Here is a 22,895-nt window from a genome sequence, read left to right on the forward strand (position 1 = left end):
AGAGAGAGAGAGAGAGAGAGAGAGAGAGAGAGAGAGAGAGAGAGCTCTGGCAATTCCATTTGCAGAATTTACCGACTCAGCTCCGATTCTCTATTCGAGAATATCGGCCGCAACGCGTCGGTCCGATTTCCATGGCAACGCAGTTGGTTCAGAATGGTATCGACTTTGATCTTAAGTCGAATGGTTGTCGCACGACGACCGTCATGTCGCGAACCCGGTCTACTCTCCTTGTGCCGATGCCGTTAGCTTCGATTGGCCGCGATCGACTTACTTTGGCTTTACACCGCGATCGACTCGCCGCGCACGATCAAGTGCCGTGCACCTTCCTTTCGTGGTGTTAAACGAGACAATATGCAGTTCGTCGTCAGTTTAGCAGCAGTTCAATTCAGCTATATCGTGCGCGATATCATGAATAGGTACAAGCAGTGTTGAGAAGGATCTGATAGAGACAGTGTATAATATGGAAACATTGTTTTCTCGTGTAAGCGCATAAAAAAGTATTTTCAATTTTCGTATCATTATATTGTCTGCCATTGTGATAGATATTACGAGTTTTTAAAATTGGAAATAGAATGTCTGGATCATCTATTGATGATTTTATGATATTAATTTGCACTCAATAAAATAACGAGTTAAGACACAAATAACTAAAAGAAATTGACATTTTTAAGTTGATCACAACAAAAAAAAACTTTCTGTAAAAATATCACTCTATTCAAATCTTCATTTAAAGACTGATTAATCAAATTATCGTTTCCTTGAATAAAACACGATAGGTATATATTTAATAATGCACCAGAAGATATATTTTAAGACGAACAAAAATAAAATAACAATTGATGTGTTATTAATGAGAAAAAAATATTGGATAAACGACAGAGAAATAACTATGTTGACACAAATTATGACATAAGTATTCGAGAAAATAGAATTTAGATCAGTTTTATTAGGTACAGAGCGTATTTGTTCTCTAAAAAACACAATTGTGAAGAAAATAGAAAGTAACGATCCATTTTCGCGAAAGTCATTTCTGGGGTAACCCGTTCTCGGACTTTCTTGCCATTTTAGCCCTTTCTTGACCCGCTATAAGATACCATAAAAGGTGATGGTAAGAGAACATGATAATAAAAGAACAAAACTTTATATGTCCGTATTATAGAATTTTATCCATTTTAAAACAAATAACAATCATTGTCAATTAATTTAAGACAAACAAATAAACGAAACGGAGGAAAAACTTGCTCAAGGATCTCTTTCACTCTAGTTGAATACGCTATTAAATGCGATAAACATCCGATACATTCTAGCAAGAGCACAATCGAGCTGGTCATCGGAGGTTCTCGCGATTACATTTATCGGATTGCGATCAGTTCACGATACAAACCCTGGAGACAATTCTTATACGAGACTGAACGTTACAAGGCGAACGTACCATATCCTTAGTCGCCGAAGATATTTTTAAATCTCCGCGAGATACAGCTTGCGATTCGATTATGTCGCGCAGTTTATCGTCGCTGCGAGGTGCATATTCGGCATACAAACGATCGCAGCATATGAAGTCGGCTGTAAATTGGCATAAGGCAAGGTATATCGCGAGATTTTGAATTTGTGTGAGCGCGAGTTACGACCGTACCATCGAGAAAACGAGATATTCAATTCCGCGCCGGAGAGACAGTTCCAGAGATCGCAATATTGCATAAATAACACTTTGGATCTTAATTCTTTTTTTACTTTTCAAGCAGAATGAAATTTCCACAGAATAGAAATTAGCTGCGACAGAAATAAATTCATCCGTTTTTTTTATATACTCATAATATAAAAAAATGGAAATATTAATATTATATTTCTTTTTAGAAATAAAGAAAGAGAAGAACATGATTAATAGTGCACATGATAAAATAATATTTTTTAGATCCTAATTCCTTTTTTATTTTTTAAGCAGAATAATAAGATTTCCACGGGATGGAAATTAGCTGCGATAAAAGTCATTCTTTTTCGAGCCACAATATTAAAAAAATCGAAATTAATATTCTCTTTAGGAATGATTGAAGAAAATGAAGTACATGACGAGGGAATACTCACGCAAGGCGAGTCTCATAAACGTTTCGAAACTCCACGTCCATTATCGTAAGCTGCATTTTACGTTAGAACGAAGCAAAACCGATTACCCATATCAAAGGCAATCTGCATGCAACTGATTACCCCGTGAAATCTTTGCCCTCTCGAAGAACTCAAGGGGCGGAGAAACGCGAGGTCATCCTAGCTGTATATCGCGCGGGTATCTGGGCTATATTCTTATGGAAGATGAAAGACTGGATTTAACCATTTGCGTGCCGTCGAGTATAAGAAATATGAACGGCGCGCGGCGCTCTGAAATGGTCGCACATATATCCGGTGATCTGTATATCCATACACCGTCCCGCATTGCCGTGGATTCCTGATATACCTCCGCAGGGACACGCTTTTAAGATAGCCGCTAGTCGAGCGTACAATTTACGACGAGGATTCTGTGAAGCGCATGGCTCATAAAAGCAAAAGCATTCGCCGCGGAATTCAAGTGTCAATTGTGAAGAGAAATAAACATGGGAGGGAACAGCGGTATCTCGACAGTCTTAAGTGCCATCTTCTTTAATTCCGTGTTAAGCGTTCATTATGTCACAATCGTTTCCCATTTCCATAGCACGACGAATCTTTCTGCTAGTGCGGCTCAATCATGTCGCGCGTGCGCGAACGTACCGTATTATTGACGGAACAATTGCGCGATTATTCGTGCACGGGGGCTGATTGATTAGCGTGATAAGCGAATTGAGATCATAGCTGCAATTAATTAGAGGATATCGCTGGTTATATGCGATTCGCATTCAGTTATTGCAAATCCATTGAAGAAATTGGATATTTTGTATTTTCTCCACTTACGCTCCTGATTTTTTCGTGATATGTATTATTTACTAAAACAAAACACTATTCTATGCACGGATTTAGGGGAGAATGTCCTAAATCGGACCTTTTTAATTGAAATAAATACGGTTAAGCAGAATTGCGTGCTATTTATAATGTAAAGTCCTTATAAGACACCGAACATGTGACAACAGTTTGGCAGTACTTCGTCATAACGTTCATAGAATAGACGCAAATATGTATTTTCGTCTATCATGCGAACATTTTTTTAAAAAAGAGAATCCTTGTAAATCATTATTTAAAAGATGTTAAAAATTTGAACGGTAATTGATTTAAGATAATTAAAGAGTGTAGAATTAAAAAAATATCAAGAGTTTTGTGATTACTTTTGCGGTCGATTGTAAAATTTGTTCCAATCGTTTGAAAGAACCCGAATCGGATCTATGTATACAAAAAAACACTTAAAAGACGTACGCCAGCTAATTCATCGAAGAAAGAAGGTTCGCCACAACTTGGTTGTAATACTGGTGATCAAGATCTCATCTAAGGAACACTAAATCAATAAAATATCATTGTGTTATCAGACTCAGATTGATGGAATTTTTTATTGATTTTAATTCTAATAATGTAAACTAATAGTATAAACTGTATTTTTTTATCTTTGAATCTTAAATTGCTCATTTTTACTTAATACTGGCAAAAATTAATTAAACTATTTAAAAAATCTATCTAAAAGTCTATAAAAATAGGAAAAATCCGGAAATCGGACCGGAAAATGATTTTTACATTTTCCATTATAGTCCGACACAAGTAAGAGATACGTCAAAATGGTCTAAAGCAGAAATGAAGGAAATTAAATGATCTTTCAAACTGCACCATTGATTTTATGATTGGACTTTATTTACGCCTTATAGAGAATAAAAACTGCAAATAGATCCGATTTAGATCACTCTCCCCTATATTTTGTATAAAGAAATGTCTAAAAATTATAAATTAATTGTACATTGATTATTATGGTATCTATATATATTTATAATGTGATGCCATCGATACAAGATTTAACCTTTTAAGAAAAAAAAACTGATTAATGCTCTATAAACTGTTTAATATAGTAATTGATGATATTTCATCAATTACTGATGCAGTTATCATCAGTTACTGATAGAACTAATCAGTTTATTGGAACACTAATTAGTTCTTTTTCCTAAGGGGAATACATTTTATATCTTCCAATATTACATAAACTTAATCCTCCGTCTGCAATCTGAGTTTTTTTTTAGTACAAACAGAATTTCGTTTAAACTTCGAAATATAGAAGGATGGAATCCAATTTCCTTTTATAAAAAGTATTGTGCAAAATTATTTGATAAATTATATAATAAATGAAATTAAGATTAATGAGAACAAATCAAATAAAAAAATTCCTAGTTTCAATTAAAGCGGATTTATATTTGATAATTAAATAAAGAGTTCAAAAAGTAACTTTAAATTTTTCTACATTTTTAATGTTTAAAATAATAAAAAATATTAAACAGGAAAATGTAAAAATGATTGCAGATAGAAAGTTAAAGCATTCGGTAAAATGTTATTGTATTCTTTGTCAAGTTTTGTAATTATTCTTAATTTCTTAATTTCAATAATTCTTAATACTAATTACAAATTGCATAAGAAAAGCCGATACTATGATCAAAGTCATTGTTTAAATTTGCAATGGTCAAACTCTAGTTCTGACCTGCATGCACGAAGATGCTTTTTGATGTTCGTGTGGGTAAAACATTAGGAATAGAGAAGCTATTGTATTGAGATCAGCTCTATTTAGATAATCTAAAGTTATGTCGATTCTCGTCTCTGGAGCTGCACGCTCGTTAAAAGACGATCGCTTTCTGTTTTCCATCCCCAAGGTACACTTTCAGAACATTCGCAAATTCCGTTCGTATCACTTACATCGCGTGCCTTCGAGCCAAAAGTGTATAAGTGTAGCAAACGATAGAAGGAAAAAAAAGCGGAGGCAAAGATTTCGTAGAACTCTTTCGAACTTACATGCAAAGTCACACTCTCGCCTTTCCCGTTGTTGCCGCTTTGATTTTTAAGAATCTGAAATGAACTTGCAAACTACAAAAGTGCATTACAGTTCGTAGATTATTCGGAATTTTTATTTACTTTAAAAGCAACTCTTTTTTTCGTTAGAGCTGACGTAACGTTAAACGCATACAACTTGCACGCTCGTCTCTTTGCATTTTTGCAGTAATTAAAAAACCTTTCAGGTTTAGGTAAAATCAAATGTGTGCCAACATGAAAAAAACATGGAAAATATTCGCGTTCTATTTCACGCGGTTTATTTTATTCACATTTAATTTTTTATCTAATCTCGATATTTTAACATACTTCCACGGTTGTCACGTCAAAATAAATAAATTAAACAATTTATGTAAAAGGATTTTGGACACGTATTCATGTACATTGAAACATCTATTATTGTACAATAATATATATATAATATATTCTTCTATTAGCAATATGAAATTTTCATCCTTTATCTGCAACTTCTTAGATTCTTAAATTTCAAGTACAGATTTTTATTGTTCCAGATTGTATAATAATCTTAAAAAATTCTTACATGCTTGCGAAGGTTTTAATAATAAGTTTTCACTATCCCACACATAGAAGTTAGGATTGTATGTTTTGTAGATTTAAATTTATCTACCAGAATTCACAATAAAAATTGATTGTTTCTTTAATGTTCAACATTGCCGGCGAAGGAATATTACTTCAATTACTTTAGAAGAGCAATAATAGAATAAGAGGTAGAAAGTAGGGCAATAAGCATTTAAAGTATAAGACCGTGTGAGAAAGATATGGATGAGTGAAGTAGGAATAATGTTTGTAAACCAAATTCCCTTTTTTTGGCTAAATGTAAATGTTGAAGAGAGAATAAAATTCTAATTCTAACATATTCTATTATAAAACATAAGAAATAAACGAAGGGCCAAGAGCCAAATGTTGACATTTAAAACAATAACACTTTAATTTAAATTAATAAACATTACAAAATAATAAAAACAATTATCAACAGACGTTTCGACACCGATCGGGTCATTATCAATGTTCACAAAAATATTTAAAAAAAAACATATGTCTACAGAATAAAATTTATTATTAATGAACGCAGTTTTCATTTAATTACATATTGCAGTTGAATGTATTTTGGAATAGTCAAATAAAATTGGAAGTTCTTATTTAATAGTCAAAACAGCAAACATTCAAAGTCCATATAAGAGAACAAATATATAGTAATATCTGTAAAGAGTCATTAACAAATCGAATAAAATGAAAATGAATTCTAATCTGAATGTAAGATAAAACGTATATAATTTGTAGCTTAAGCGTAAAAATCAAAGAGAAGGCGTGATTTCAGTTCATATTCAATATTACTAAAATGAGCAAATTTGTCACTTATCGTATGTGAATCCGGCGACTTCCAAATGTTCAGCATTTGGCTCTTGGCCCTTCGTTCATTTCTTGGAGCCTTCTATTACATTAATATTCTATTATTTCAATCATACAAAACACGTTTTTACGGATGTAAATTTTTTTCATTAACAATCGTGATATGTTATGTGAAAATCTATGCTACCTGCGGCGAGGTATTATCGAGAAAAATTCGTCTTATTAGAGAGGGCTGTTCCGGAGCGTTGCAAATGCGCCGCCGCGGAAATAACTGCGGCAGTGCGTGCACACTCGGGGGTCGTAAAGCTTTGCTGTACGAGAACACGAGCCAAAAGGATGAGAGAGACAGAGACAGCGAAGGAGGAAAAAAAAAAAGAAATAGGTATATGCGCGCGAATGCGCGCCTCTGGAAATAATTAGAAGATGCCCTCTATAAATGGAACTCGTGAAATGTGGGCGATGCGGAGTTTCATTAACCCCAGCATCATGTTTCCCGCCCGGTTCGCGGCAACTGCGTCGAGGGTAATTTTTTTTTCTTTTATTCTCGCCCCGCGTCCCAACACACGCTAACACACACACACACACACACACACACACACACACACACACACACACACACACACACACACACACAGTCGCACTCTCTTTCGCGGTGTCACTCGGCGGTGGCGCCAATACTCGTCCGCTCAATTTCCGATACTGGAAAAAAACCCTCTTCAAACGCCCCCGCTATTTTTTGTCATCTCTCTCGCGACAGGTCGGCGGAGAGGGGAGTCGCGCAATTAGTTTTGCGACGCGCACGTCCCGTCTCCATATATGACAATCCTGTGTACAGTCGGTGAATCTGATGGACCCAATCGTCCCTTCAGGCTTATTTATGCAAGAACGTGTCTCGTCCAACACATGCTGTCAAAGCTGTAATATTTTCTTTCCTCAAAATGAAATTTCTCGGAATATATTCTCTTCCACTCTCTAATAAATGAATAATCCCAAACTTGTGTGGTGAGCCACGCCATAATATCTCTGTTACAATTTTATTTAAAACTTGTCGTCAAATATGTATTACTAGAGCTTATCTGATAAAGACTTTTGCTATTCTTCGTTAAATATACAATGTTAAAGTTTCAGAGATATCAGATCGCTTACCAAATGACTATATATATATAAAACGATGATGTTTTAAGCACGATCTTGTACGTCTCGAGGGGAAATTTTCCATGATTAATTAAAATTCTCCGGATGTCTCGTGAAATATCATAAGTACTTATAATTTATCTTAGGAATATCTTTCGGGAGACGACACGCTTGCAGCGATATGTATATGATATTTCTAGAGATGGCAAAGAGAATAATCGCACGAATATTTTTAGTGTACAAATGTAGCAAAAGTCAGCGCGCGTACACCGTCTAAATAATTTTATTCGCCAGATCCTGGCATATAATTTACAATTCCTAACTAAGAGATTCCCTGAGCGGTGAGGTTTTGGTGCAGCGACCTTAATAGACGCCAGTCTGCGGTCGTGACTTAGGCTAAGAGAGATGTAATTTCGCGGCTGTTAACGCAACGATCTCATAAGAAGCGTCGCTATCTCGAGGCACGTTCCTGATAAAAATCACGAAGCGCCGTTCCACGACGGACCCTTTTTTTCTTTTCAGTCCCGTAGGTATATCTCTTTTCCCGCTTCCCATTTCTTCTTTTCTGGATAGCGACACGCCATCCAGAAGACAAACCCATTTGCTGCTACTCCTTCTCTCTCGCCACCCCTTACGTGCAGAGATAACGTGCCCTCGACGTGGCCGGCACGTCTTACTATGCTATTCTCGCCGGGTCTCCATCGTACTCGCCGCATTCTCGCTTCTAGGTTCTCCTCTACCTTCGAGCATCCACATTCAATTTGCTGGCGACCCCGTATCGTAATTCCGTTCGGCGAAAGTTCGCCGAGATTCTTTCGTTAAATCGGCATCCATCAGGCGCGACGTTAGTGCGTGAATAAGAGGTGAAATAAGAACGATAAAGATAAATTAAATTTGATCGCCTGGTCGCTGATTCGCCTGGATCGGACGAATTGTACAGTTCGAGCATCACATACATGTGAAGAGTACATATGAGGGTGAACGGGTGGCTTTGCCTCCTACGATCGATCAGAACGATGAAGACGCCCGGTTCGTGAGGAAGCGCCTGCGTTTAGCTTAGTTTATAATCCCCCTTTCCAGAGATAAACTCATACATAATTTAGCAGGGCTCACATAAAAAGCAGCAAAATTATTCTGAATTAGGAACGTTTTTAGTTTTCACATCTCCGGTAATTTCCATATCTGAGATGTTTATTTAAAAATCCAGGACTTTTCCTTCCTCGTTGATGCAGATTTATGTAAAAATGGCAAATATTTGGACATACTGCAGCAAATTGTAATTTCGCGCAATTTTTTAAAGATTTTCGAGCCATTTCATCCGATACTTCGCGCCGGGTTTTAATTCTAATCACTTTTGCTTTTAACACAAATATTTAAATAAGACAAATGTTTAGTTTACATCAAAGTACTGTTACAGCGATTTTTCGAGCAAACCGGTTAATGAAATGTGTCATGAATTTTGCGAAATACACATGTGCGAGATCTCCTTGTTCGTTGTATGAAATCGTTTGTTTCCAGGTGCGATGAGGTTTTCATTACGTGAAACAATTTTCGAAATGGCGAGCGCATAGTGTCCATGTAAAGAACCTTTAACCCGCCATTGAAAAATCGCTCGTATCCGCGTCACGGAATGCGCGTCGGATCGAACGGTCGAAATAGTTCACGTAGCTCGCAATCCGTTGAGCGAGAGACAATGCATCGCCGATGGAAAATCGCGAGTCGAAAAACGAACGCTCGAACGAACTCCCATGCTCGTTCGAAATAATCGGAACGTGGAGGTGGTGCGAACGCGTGAAGGCGCTAGAAACTGCCGCAAAACGATCGCGATAAATCAGGTATTGCGTTATCGTTGCGACGGTTTAGTTTCCCCGGTGAAACATCTAACGATGATGATGATAATGATGATGATGATGCAGCATGCGTGACACATCGCAATCTACACTGACTGGTGTATATGAATTGGCGGCAATTAGACGAACGTTTGATTACCCCAAATCTTTTAAGTTTACTCGTACCGGTATACGCTCCCACGTGAACACGAACACTCCGTCGATATACACGATAAGAGATGAGCAATGATAAAGTGTCGTACGTTGGTTCTTTAGAATTCATGAGATCAGATAATTCGGAAATAAAAAAGCCGATAGGTTTTAAAACTCTTGACAAGATATATACTCAATTAAATTAAAATCATGAATCCGGAAAATAATCGTCAACTTTTCGTTTGAAACCTCATAATAAATGTAACATATAATTTTAATCTCTATTCAATTTACTCTTCATTTTTTTCCAATTCTAAAATTGACAAAAAATGAGTAATAAGTTGAACCAAGAGAGATTAAAGTTGATCTTACTCTTGGAGAATCGAGCCTGAAGACACAAGAAACTCTGGTTAAGCTATTGATATCATATACACATAAACTGCTAGCCACTTTTTCTACAATGCTTTGAACTAAACTGAAAATTGTTGAAATAAAGGTGTCTATATTATGAAAATAAGGATAAAACTGCATTTGTTTTTAACTTGGCTATTAGACCATATTAAAGTCATCTTTAGTAAAATAATGGATATTTATAATATTTTAGATACCTTTTAATATTTCTTAATACATATTATTGATTCTTGATTTATATGCTTATGAGTTTTAAAAGTGATGGAAGACATAATATTATACCTATTATAAAGTGTGGCATTAGTAGTTTATATATAAATATATGAAAGATTAAACATAGAAAATGTTTTATATGTACACATGTATATTATATATATAAAATTTTCCGCCGTCAATGTTTGGATTTTAAAGTCATAGTCGATTTTGTTATTGTAAAAAATTCTGGTAGATATATATTTAAATCCCTAAAAAATAAGTAAAATATAAGTCAATTTTTATGATAAAGTAAAAAATCGTTGCTGAAGCTTCCACAAATATGTAAGAATTTTTTCAGATTTTTATAGCAAACTGAATGTGATATAAAAATCTAAAGTTCGAAATCCTAGATTACAGACGAAGGTAACAATTTCACATTGCTGAGAAGATAATTTGCATTTTTGCTTGAATTAAACGAGCTGACATTAGAGAATTTTCATTGCCTACCATACGAACGATATGGTAATACTTATAGTGAAAGAGACGTGGCGCAATTGCAGCACCACACCCAAGACCAATTCTGATACGGATGCTTGATGTTCTCTACGGTTGATGTCAGTGCGTCCACGCCAAATTCCAGGGTGCAACCGTTCGAGAGAAAACGTTTGCCGTGCAAATTCGAGAACACGTTGCTAGTTGTTGCTGCAAAGGGCATTCGTCGCATCGGAAATGTTCGTTATCACACTGTCGTTTGAGCCGTGAACGCGCGTGGGAAACGCGGCATGTGCGACGCAACGCTGAATGGCACCCTAAACGCGCGACGTCTCGCGCGACGAACACGGTAAATATCACTTTTGGTGCGAGGACATTTATCGGATGTTACACGCGTTCTCCCAGTCGGAACATATTTCAGACGTGTCAAGCCGAAAGCCCGGTTTTATCCCACTCCGGTCCGAAGAATACAACGTTGATCGCTGTTGCGCCCACAGTCGCCTCATAACCCACAACGGCTAAGCCTAGGCAGGATTAGACGAAACGGGAACGAGAGATGCCTTGGGAATAACGTAGCCTGGTCCCTCCAAGCCACGAACTACTCCATAAACATTGGTTCCGGTATCGAGATGTCGACGTTAATGGCGTGTCGCGTAATATCCATATGCATAGCCTTGTAAGAAGTCGAGAGTTAACCGAATGGCTGGTGGCTCTCGCGGCTGCTCACTACGTCACCATTAGAATAATTAAAGAAGATTTCTATGCTCTTAATAAAGCACAAATGACGTCTCGCCGCAGCGATATGGTATAACTTATGATACTATACGATTTAGTTTCTAAGCTCCCTGTACGTGGCCATTGTGCGTTTTGTGTAGCCCGTTTATAGCCACCTTTAAACCCGGAATAACTATATTTCTTATTGTTAATCGCACTTTAATACTACACTGGCACATATAGCATTATTAAAGCAATTATATATACAGATACCATCTACTTCCATATACTTGACGTAGTCTATTTTCTTAATAAAACCGCAAAAGAGATAATTACTATTGCAAATGCTTCTTTTAGACTTCGCACGGTGCACCGGGCAAATTTTTACACGGAATTTGTTAAAACTGCAGACTCAGGTTACGGGAGGATCAGGGGGGATTTTTGAGCTTGGTCCGACACGCGCGTTGCATTCGGGAAAAACTCATTTCACCTTCGCAGAGTCTAGAATTTGTGGCTTTGCCGCCTGTATTCGTACCGTGGCGAGTGCCTCGGAATGCCTAAGCCGGGATTAGACAAACGAGCGTGAAGCTGGGAAGATGGTAGCCGGAGAATCGTGGCTTTTCGGAAGCATCCAGGCGCCTTCGTACGCTTTCCGTTTGCTCTACATGCCGCTAGTTGCGAAGCTCGCGTCGAAGTCTTCGTCAGGACGATATATCCGGCTGGCCTAACCGATACCAAATTTCGCTATTCGCATTCGTTCATGGGGAAACGTAATCGTGCCTCATTCCCAACCGCTCGAGAAACTCGTTTCGCCTTATTCATGAGGAAGCAATCTTGACACGACGGGACACCCGAGAACGTAATGAATTCCGATGAATCGATAATAACGATGGAAATTTCATGTATTGTGCTGTCGCGGTATTCATATCGCATTAACGATATTTGTCGATATTTCTCGGAACATTGAAATAAACTACATGCAGTTATTATAAATTAAAGTTGATGGCAAATAGGCAATATTCGTTCAATGTATAAAAAATTTGTAGATCTGACGGAGTTTTTACAATTTGGCTAGATTATAAACTTTTATTATAATGTTAATTGTCAAACTAAGCTTAAGTAAGCAGTTTGATAAGTCAGTGACTTTTCTAACTCATTTTCTTTTTTTTAAATCAGAATTCAACTTATTTATAATATAGCCTTCTTTTAAAAAGTTACCGATTTGTCAAATTGCCCATGTATTATATTGTAAGAAAAACGTTATGAGGATATAGAATTGCTATCTGTCCTATTTTTATAACCTCGGGGATATTCTAAAGGGAATTTTCCGAAGGCTTTCAAAATAATGCAAAATGAGCATCTGGGGAGAGATTCAGAGAATTTTCTAAATATTTTGCTTCGACTCCTCCTGTAGTATTCTGTATTAGTTTCGATTTACAACAGATAGTAAACCGCAAACCGCAAGAAATGGACCAATCACAGTCGAATATAAAAAAAGTAAGCGACTATAATCAATTTCTTATATTACTACTACCGTTCATTGTTCCGTCTATTGTCAGAAGTTTATCGAAGCAAAACGAAATGCACGGAGCAAGACGAAATAATTATTTATTAACTGTTTCAACCAATTTTATTACACTCTACACGTATTTTTGTATGCGTCCGGAATTCTAAGCTAAATGTTCGAAATTTTCGTCTGCATAAATTCTAGTTTTGTGGAAATTTTGATATAGTAACTCTACATTGGATGAATATGTAAATCATAAAATCGCGTGATCCGTAAAAGTCTTGGTCTCATCGAAGCCGATCGAATCGATTTTGGTCGGAACGAATCTAAAGAAATCAAGACGTCACACTTATAAATGAATTCCGATCGCCAGTAAATGATAAGACGGTCGCTAAAATCAGAGGGAGTTCAAACTAAGTTTGCACAAGCAAGGAGAAATGGTTTTTGCGTTCATTTGCAGGATCGATAATACGTCAGCAGCGTGGACGGAAGCACGACTTGAAAGTTATCCGGTGGCGATGAAGGATAGTCGCCTGGACGATGGCATTTGTCACGGTCGTGACCAACAGGTAGCCAGCGGTTATTTCTTCTTCACGGCGACGTAGTGGAGTGCTCATGGCAGTGGAAACGGTTCGATTACATTGTGACCATTTGAATGGGTTCGAGGCTTGATAGAGGCCGGGGAAGAGCCTGCCGACGTTGTCAGAGAGAGTGTCGGACGAAAAGGGAACGACGTTGCGTCGGACGGCGACCAACAGGTGCCACGATAATGGAATTTTTCTTTGTGTCGGCCATGGCGTTTGCCACGGGATCGCTCGTGGTAACCAAGCAGTATGCGTTACATACGTGCGGTATTCGCGGTACTAACAGATGGAAACGACGGCGTTCTCTTTCCTATATACGAATGATGACCGGAGGCTGGCTATGCGATGTTGTTACGTTTCGCCATGTAGTCGTAATTGTTATCGCGAATATTTCTTTCTAAAACAGGCAATCACCGATTCTAAAATAACCGCGACGCTTAACGGTGCGGAATGCGCACTTCGCGCTGCGTACCGTCTCACAAACGTTTTTACGAACTGTAAAACCGTTTCTTCAGTACGACAGTTTCTTGTTTGCTGAACGAACGCGCAATGGAACTGCTGGGAACAGAGGGATAGAGAGAGAGAGAGGAGAAAAACGTTCACGACGCGGGAAGTAATGGTGACACGATGACAAGCGTAACGCGTAATGTAATACGCTCGTGTAATTAGAGGTGCTTCAGCGCGGAAATACACGAGCGGTTGCATTGTGCGCGGCGTTGTTTCAGGTTTGATCTTGACATTATTTGAAGGCGTAATTTAATAAACCGCCACGCGAAATAATGCGCCGCTAAAAGAGCCGCAAATCCGTTTATTCATTTCGCCGCTACGTTTCTCCGACGTTTCCACGTAAAATCGTCGGGAGAAATAGGCGAGCTCGGCGCGTACATAAAGATACGCGAGATAGAAAAGAGGATTATATGTACCATTGTTTCACTTCTCCCGATGTTATTTCGACGCGGTGGAGTGTTTTAAACTTGACTCGGGAAAACGGGGTAACAACGACGCGAAATTACGTTGGTTGGTTGGTACCGCGAGTTATGCAGGCTCGTATTGTTATTCCGGCCTGTTCTGCTTACGATATTGCATTCAGGATATCATACATATCGATGACGAATTTCGAACCATCGTATTAATAGTATAACTATGAATTATTCCGTTGAAATAGTTTTAACTCCGTTGAGTATTGTATCTAACCAAATGCAGGCAAACGCGTCATCGGCTAACCTCATGTTGTTTACCACCGTTTCGATAAAATTGACTAGCACATCAGTTCTATTATCTATATTAGATAGTGCATGAGTTTGCGCAATGGCGAACCGTTGATCAATAATTCAACGTATTATGTAAATGAATTTTCGTTAATTAATCTCACGTACATTTTTCAACCATAAGTATCCTTTGAATACGCGAACGAATTCTAAAATGGATTACTCTTGAGATTTCACAAATCTACATCGTTACATGAGATTATTAAAACGTGTAGCCTACCGATTCACGAGATTACTGAGAGTTTAATTTTAGTTGTTATTGTCTTATCGTTAAAATTAACTTTTGTTTTTATTGCAAAATTAATGCTGGACTGAAACGTGCATCGTATAATTATGGTTGTCAGTTAAAAACATAAAATCTGCGTTAATACCATTATTCCTTTATTCTATTATAAATTTTTGCAGAGCGCACCTGCGATAATGAAACTGTGAATTATGCGAGATTCACACGAAACACTAATTCACATTCATATTTCAATACTTGATACTCTGCATTAAGAGATTACTGAATATATTTCTCACTCTGATTTTATCGTCCGAGCTGAATATATGAGCAGTCGTAGACGCACGAAATTTTTTATGAAAAATATTGTAAAATATAATATTCTACAGTACATTTTTCAAAATGTAAAATCGCGAATGCGCTTCGAAATCAGTTATGAGGCACCGCGTCAATGAAAGAACCACATTTGCAGGACAAAGGAAAGTCGCTAAAATTTTCACTCGGTACCTGATTACTTTTTTCACAGGCAGATTTTATTCTCTCATAAGCCTGCCAGCTTGGTTTAATTATGAATCCCGCCGACTGTTTTATTGCTTAAATAAAGCTAATGATACGCGCCTTTGTCTGTAGCTAGCACAGAAGTTTCAAATCGTTAAAATTCTATCCGTAACGTGTGCATATCCGTCAACTATGACATCGCGGTAATCCTTTATTCCGCTTCCTCGCCGAAACCATTCGTTTCCCATTCGATAGATACTCCGCTAAATCCGCAATTTTTAGATCGACGTTACAGAGAGATCGATAGCTTCGACAACGATGTACTGCCAGTAACGAATGGGGCGCGATGTTTATATCGGAGGAAGACCGATCGAATTAATCCTGGCGAATTGAGATAAGACAATGATTTGCAGGTCGATAGACTCGTCGATTTGACAAAGCGACCAACAGGTGCGCCGACGCCAGGGAATTCTCTTCCATCGGAGTCGCGAGCTATTTATTTTTGCGGTATCTGCATTGTTTCGCGACATTAATGACATGGAAAGGTGTGTGTTCTCATCGACGAAGAAGATTTCTTCGTGGATGCACATATAAATCATGCAACTGAAAATACGACATTAATGCGACCAACAGGTGCGACGTTAACGAATATCTCCTTTTCTCTGAATACACGCCGAGAATTACATAACTTGATTGTATTATGTCAAAACAGAATTTCATTTGACGTAAATCGTAACGACCATAGACTTGCACGTTCCTTATCGCATAGAAAGAACGGTTTCATTTAAATGTCTGAAAATTTAGCTATTTATATAAATAAAGATCTGATTTTTAAAATGATCTAAATGATTATATAGAATGTTTAAATTTGTTGCTACAACGTTAAAATTATTTGTAGTATTTTCACAATGTTTAAGTATTCTATATAATTATTGAATAGTCAAACAAAATTATTTTCAAATTTGTATCTATAATTTTAGATATTTTAGCAAAATCGTTCTTTCCGTGCAGCGCGATGCGGCGGCGCAAGTTTGCAGTCATTTGAGCCACCGACTACTAAACTAATATTCTCTGCATATAGCAGGGAAATTAATAACTTTCGCAGGAAAAATAAACATAGTAAAAATTAATATGCTATATATGAGTCGCGTAGAGTATATTTAATTCTCGTGTTCAATTAATTATTGTTTGATACATTTCATTGCACTATTTTATCACCTGATTATAATTGTTGTTAATAATATAAACTGTATCCTCGTTGGATTAAATTCTAGTGATACAGCATCCCATCAAGTTGCCCAATAATTGTAATTATGCTTCTATCGATAAGTACATATTTCATGTACGTATCGAGTATGCCGATTATGTCGGATACTTCCAGCTTTCAGTAACGTGCATCGCGGGTGATGGACTTCATGCGTAGTTTGCATTATTCCAATTACCGATATATCCATTATAAATTAAATATAAAGTGTAATCAAGCCTGAACGGATTTGCTGTTTAAAATGCAGACGATGCTGTTATACTATCGCGAGATTATTGTAAAACCACCACGTAATGGACGATATATGTGAAAATTAAATGCGAGCTCTATTGCTTTACATTATTCTAAGGCAGGATATCCGGCAGAAGTATTAATAATTACGACGGGTAAGATCTTTCTTGTGTGGGTAGAAAAGCCTGGCGTCAGGCTAACTCATTAAAAAGTTTTTCTCCAAAGGTACTAATCCTTTTGGGGTGAACTTGGGAGTCATCAAATTATCAGGCCCCGAGTTCTGCGATTATGGGTGATGGTAGATGAGAAGATCATTTCAAAACTTTCGCCCTCGAAATGCCTTTGCTCTCTTGTTTTGTTTCTCACCATGACACGGTGGGTTGTTATTGATCGTCGCTTTAGCATGTTATTAACTCCCAAAGTAATATCGGTAAAACATTTCTACATTTAAGTATCTACCAATGGTAATTAGCACTGATGGTCGTTAACAAAAAACAAAAAGAAAGATGATTCATATTGACGCTCAAATTTATCGCAATTAAAATGTTACTTTATCAAATTCGCATACATATAGTACTTAATAATAAAATTGCTCATTTTTACACGGAAAGAAGGATTTAGTTGAAAAATACCTAAAAGATTTAGCTAGAGATACTGATTTGAAAATAATGTTATTGAACTATCAAAATAATTATGTAGGACGCTCAAACTGGTTGGTAAAATGTCAAAACTTTTAGCAGCATTGTTCATCATGCTTTTAAGATTTCTACGTAATTATTTCGATGGTCCAACAAGATTATTTTCAGATCTATTTCTAGCCAAGTTTTTAGATGAATCAGCATAATCGTTTAATGACAGCAAAATCGTTTATTTCGTATAACATATAAACTGCAGGTACTGTAAAAGTAATACGAGTGGAGTGAGTAAGCGTGTAAAACACATGAAACGAAAAACAGTGAAGAATCTAGATATTCTAGATCTAGATGGTAAAATGTACGAGTAAAACGTCAAGAGAGAAGTTTAAATGTGGAATTGGATAAGTTATTTATTTACATTCAAATATCTGGATTTCTGTACTATACTATATCGACTGCAAAATTAAGATTGAGTGTTAAATTAATTTTTATATGTAAATCGCTTATTTAAATTTACTGAAACTATTTTTTTGGCATTTTTATTTAATAATGTCTTTTCCGCGATCTATCTTACTTACCTAAAATATATCATTGTATTATTATACTAGAATATCACTGCATTAATGGTATTCCTATTCTCTGAACGTTCTTGTTTGAAATTTAGCGTCAGCACGCTGTGACAGATGTTCCGCATTGAATCACGGTTATTGATATTTACTTTCGGCGAGTTCGGGAATAGTCGTTGTTATTTCGCTTGCCTGCATCGATATAATTCGCTCAGCGAGCATGTCGCCCCAAAATGTCATCTATAAATATCTCGTGCGTACTTTGCGTATATATAGTAAAATATTCTACACGCAGTGAAATATTTCTAACCAGATCCATATGGACTAGCGACTAGCGGGTGGTCTTTACAAGAGGGAAGTTTTACCGAAAGACGGAGTTAATTAAAACTTCCGTCCCCGGAACGAGGGTCGAACTTTAAAGTGGGATAATTAATTTATATGTGTAACGTGCCGGTGACTTTGCGCTGATATTCATTAAGTTATAACACACGGCGATACCGGTCGCTGATGATTTCCTCGCGCTCGTGACACGCGCGCGATTTACGAGGAGCGTGTCAAGCTCTCAGGCATGCCGTGTTCTTGTGCGCTCGTAAATCTATTTCGCATCTTCTTTCCAGGCCTGAGTGTCCCATTCAACATCCAACATCGAGAATCGTCGCCTCCGAAAATGTATCGGGTAACGCGTCGTCTTCGCACTCGACTCGGCGAATCCTACGAATTATTCTATCATAAGACAGCATACCGACGATGCCAGCTGTACACTACATACCGCGAAGGCCGCTTGCGTGCAGACATTGCTGTATTCGAAATACGATCGTAAGAGTGCCTCACAGAACAGCCTCAGAGGTTGGTCGATATCTCTCTCGTGTACAGTCTGCACAGGAAGCCAAGTCAGAATATACGTCACGCGTCATCCTTCGTTCGTCGCAAGTGAAAATTTCCTTCGTCTCGCCCTTTCACTCCCTTACAACCCGTCTATCATTTCCCGCACTTCCAGCTTATCTTATGCAGTCTCGATTAATAATTATTATGTACTATATTTGTACTTTAACCATGGAATGCCACTCATACTTTTCATTACTCTAGATGAAAATACAATAAAATTTCTATTAAATAAAAATTTTTTACATTTTTCAATGTCTGCTTTATATAATAGATAAAATAACTGACTGACACTATTTTTATGTAAATAAATACATTGAATAATTTATTAAATGTTATTTCAAAGCATCAAAATTTTAATTATAAAAACTATACTAAACTCAAAAAATGCATAAAATACTAATAATAAATATTTACCAAATTTAAACATACATTTATTTTTAATACAAAAACTGATTTTATTGAATTTTTGATGGAATAGATATTTATTCACTGTAAATATGTATTTAGTTAGTATTGAAAAAATATTAAAATGTAATAAATATTTTTTTTAGTGTAATAAAATTTAAAACAATTTAATTAATATATGTAAAAACAAAATAATATATATTTTTCCATTTGCAAAACATTGATTTAACTATATCTTGTTCTAACGTTGCTCCATTTATTATCATTCTTGTATTCTCCTTATTCCCAGAATATCTCGTTACGTCTTTATCATTCATTCTTTTTAGATATTTAGATACGACTGTTATTTGAGTGAATAAATACATTATCGTTATATTCTGTGCATCCTGAAATTCTCCCGAAATTCTGGATAAAAGCCGCCCTCGGAGCCACGTCGGAACGAATCATCTGTGAGTATCGAGCAACGAGATTAAGTCTGACGCCCACTTTCCGATGTTGTCTCGTATAATGGGATCGTCTTGGGGACGAGATTACCTCCAACGTTAATCAGATTACGATCCGCGCCTTACTACGTAACGTTTAGCTTAGCAAGTTGTGCTTATATCCATTTTAGTTTACGGCGGGTATTAAAAATCATTCGCTCGGACACTCGGCGAATGCTCTTTACAGTGGTATTAAAACGAACGTAAGTAAATTATCGTTATCCATAGAAATAACATACCGGAGAAAATCCGGATTAAGTGGAAACAGCACTTAATGGCTCAGTCAGTGAGTCTGTATGCCGTTGGTCCGGCTTTTAGAGTGGTTCTCTTTAAATTAAACTCGACATTCGCGTTATTTCTCCTATTTACGTTTCATCGTGAATTACATCGGGTATATTCAGTACACGCTAACACGCGACGTTTCGCTGCCCTTTAAGCGCAAGCTAGCGTACCGATAACGATGTCGCTGACTATAACTATATCAGACGCTTTGATCGGAGACATAGCAACTAAGCGCCGAAGTAGTTAGAGATGTACAAGAGAGGTGGACGCGCCGCGCAGTAGTATAACGTATCCGCTACGACAGCCAGAAGACATGCAAGGCATTTTCGAGCGTTTACTGTAATTCCACACCGTGCCGCAACAACGCGGATATAATAACACGATACGCTGCGCCGCCGTAACATTATTTTATGCATTATTACATTAGGCAAGCATTTGCGATACAATAACAAACTTTACGATTGCACTGATGCGCTCGGCGAGGACGGTAAATTCGATGTAACGTCGTATTACGTAAAATCACGTTACATTCCCATTAAATTGTGTAATACCGCGTGCTCCGCTACTTATATCGAAGCGTACGTATCTATGTATATCTACAAACGACGAGGCGATGCCTGATAAAATCGTATTAGAGCTACGTTCCGGCGCAGCGGTGCCTTTTTCCGCGCGCGGTATCGACGTGCAACGTCTTATCAGGTCGCGTGGTATCGGGGTCGCGGCGTACGCTACGGACACGCGAAGGACGCTGACTTTTGCGGACGATTGTATCTCACTCGAGTTGGAGTTACGTTGAAGTGGTCCGCCTGGATATTAGGTAGCGCGGGTCCTCGACGTAAAAAGCTACTCTTTTCTTTCCCCTCAAACGTCGGCATACGTCGCGCACATAAGCACTGTCGCTATTTTACGAAGCGGCAGGTGCTAGAATATCCCGCGAAGGGTGTGGGATCCAGGGAATCCCACGCTCTTTGCGACCTCCTTCGCGCGCATTCACACAAAGACGGCAGGTCAGAGAAAAAAAAAAGAGAAATACATCCATTATTAAAAATCTGACCCATTTACCGTCTTTAATCCTATTCTCTATCCTATACACTCCGACAGAAAAATGTTCTAAATTTTAATATTTGTTTAAATAGCGCTAGTCGTATATTTATACTAAATGTAAACATATATTTGGTACGAAAATCATTAATTTGATTTAATTATTATTTCTTTTATTTAATAAATATTTGTTAAAATTTTCCGTAAATAAATGTTTCATGTTAATATTCAAAAAATTATTTATTAAAATTTAGTACATTTTTTCTCTCAACGTAAAGACAAAAAAAGCGTATTACGAAAAAAAATACAACCTACATAACAAAGATCAAAGATTATTCTTTACGTATATAGCATCGAAAATTGAACTGAAATTAATCAATTCGAGTTATTACACATGTTCTGGAGTTATCTCTCGAGAAGCATTGTGCGATGGTATGCGGATGGATGGATAGATTCATCTATTATGAATCAAGTAGAATTTCACAAATGCTGCAAATACGTAGAAATTATTTGAAGTAGATAGATAGTCAGAACTCGACCATGCATGATGTGACAGATAAGGAGAATGTCAAAATTACATAGTACAAGAGTAAATACGTTAGAATAACGTAATTATATAATTAGAGAGGAATAGAATACGAGAAGAGAATTTTTTTTCTAGAATTCTTTTCTTGATTATTTCACAGTTGTAATTTACAAACGACCCTGCGCGCGTGTTTTAACGGCGTGAATAACTGATGACCTCTTTTCTAGGAGAAATTAACAGTATTGAAGATTCTTAATTAATTTAAAAAAAAATACACTTCAAAAGAATAACATTCTTACTTATTAAAAATAAAATTAAATATATCTAAATAGGAAAATGTCTTATTCGGTGTGTTACAAATTAATTAGATCATAATTCTTAATAATATTTCGATGTAATTTATCTCTATCTACATTTCTAGTTCTATAAATTGCACGTCGATTTAATTTTCGATCTTGAAACGCAATCAAACTGAAATTGTGATAATAATGTCATAAATTAAATTGATACGCAATTTCATGATAATAATATCAATAAATATTTTTGAAAATACTAAGAATTTACTGTAAAAGATTAAATGTGTCAAAAGTAAAATTAAATGTAATAGTAATAAACCGATAGTTCCGCAAATTACCTACGGTTTCATCAACCTACTGGTGTAGTGTTTTAGCGAGTAAAGCGGAGGAAGAGGGTCGGTGTGCTCGAGTACAAGTGCATCGTGCTCGACGTTCGCGGAGCGGAAACCAAGATGTGCCCGTGTAATGTATGACCGCCCCAGCAAATGCATAGTTCCACGGCTGTCGGGGTCAAGCGGTATTCTCGGCGATGGCCTAGGAACTTCGTGCGTGAGGTACGAGCAGACACGATTTCCAGTCAAACGTATACATACCATGGAGCACATCGATAAAGGGAGAGATCGTGGCAAAGGCCGCGCTAGTTGGTCCGGTTGCTCATGGCTATCACACAGCATCGCGCCATAGAGCGGATTAGATGACCCCTTTGGCGCGCTAATTGCGCGATATATATTTGCCGCGCGATATGTCCGCCTCATTAATGAATTCTCGTTTTAGTGATCGAATAATTACGCTTAACTAGAATACACTGGTTATTAGATTCGACGGGTCGGAGATGCATATTGCACGAATACTGGCTGCACATACCTACAGACATCCTAGTCGCAATCGCAACTACATGTATTTCATATCGAACATTAAACGTACCCTTT

At 37.1% G+C, this 22,895-nt stretch overlaps 1 protein-coding gene across 1 annotated transcript in view; it reads right to left on the reverse strand.

The window, feature by feature from the left end:
- The window catches only part of LOC108778272 (protein turtle), a 103,379-nt gene extending 92,597 nt beyond the window's left edge, over nucleotides 1-10,782 (reverse strand). Inside the window, exons 1-2 of the mRNA XM_018545403.1 lie at nucleotides 10,636-10,782; nucleotides 4,939-4,975 (exon numbers count right to left, since the gene is read on the reverse strand). Coding sequence (XP_018400905.1) covers nucleotides 4,939-4,975; nucleotides 10,636-10,782 — 184 coding nt within the window. The remainder of the gene's footprint in view (nucleotides 1-4,938; nucleotides 4,976-10,635) is intronic.
- Nucleotides 10,783-22,895: the final 12,113 nt, after the last annotated feature.

This window comes from Cyphomyrmex costatus, unplaced genomic scaffold (assembly GCF_001594065.2).
Source record: "Cyphomyrmex costatus isolate MS0001 unplaced genomic scaffold, Ccosl1.0 scaffold5, whole genome shotgun sequence".
Lineage (NCBI taxonomy): Eukaryota > Metazoa > Arthropoda > Insecta > Hymenoptera > Formicidae > Cyphomyrmex > Cyphomyrmex costatus.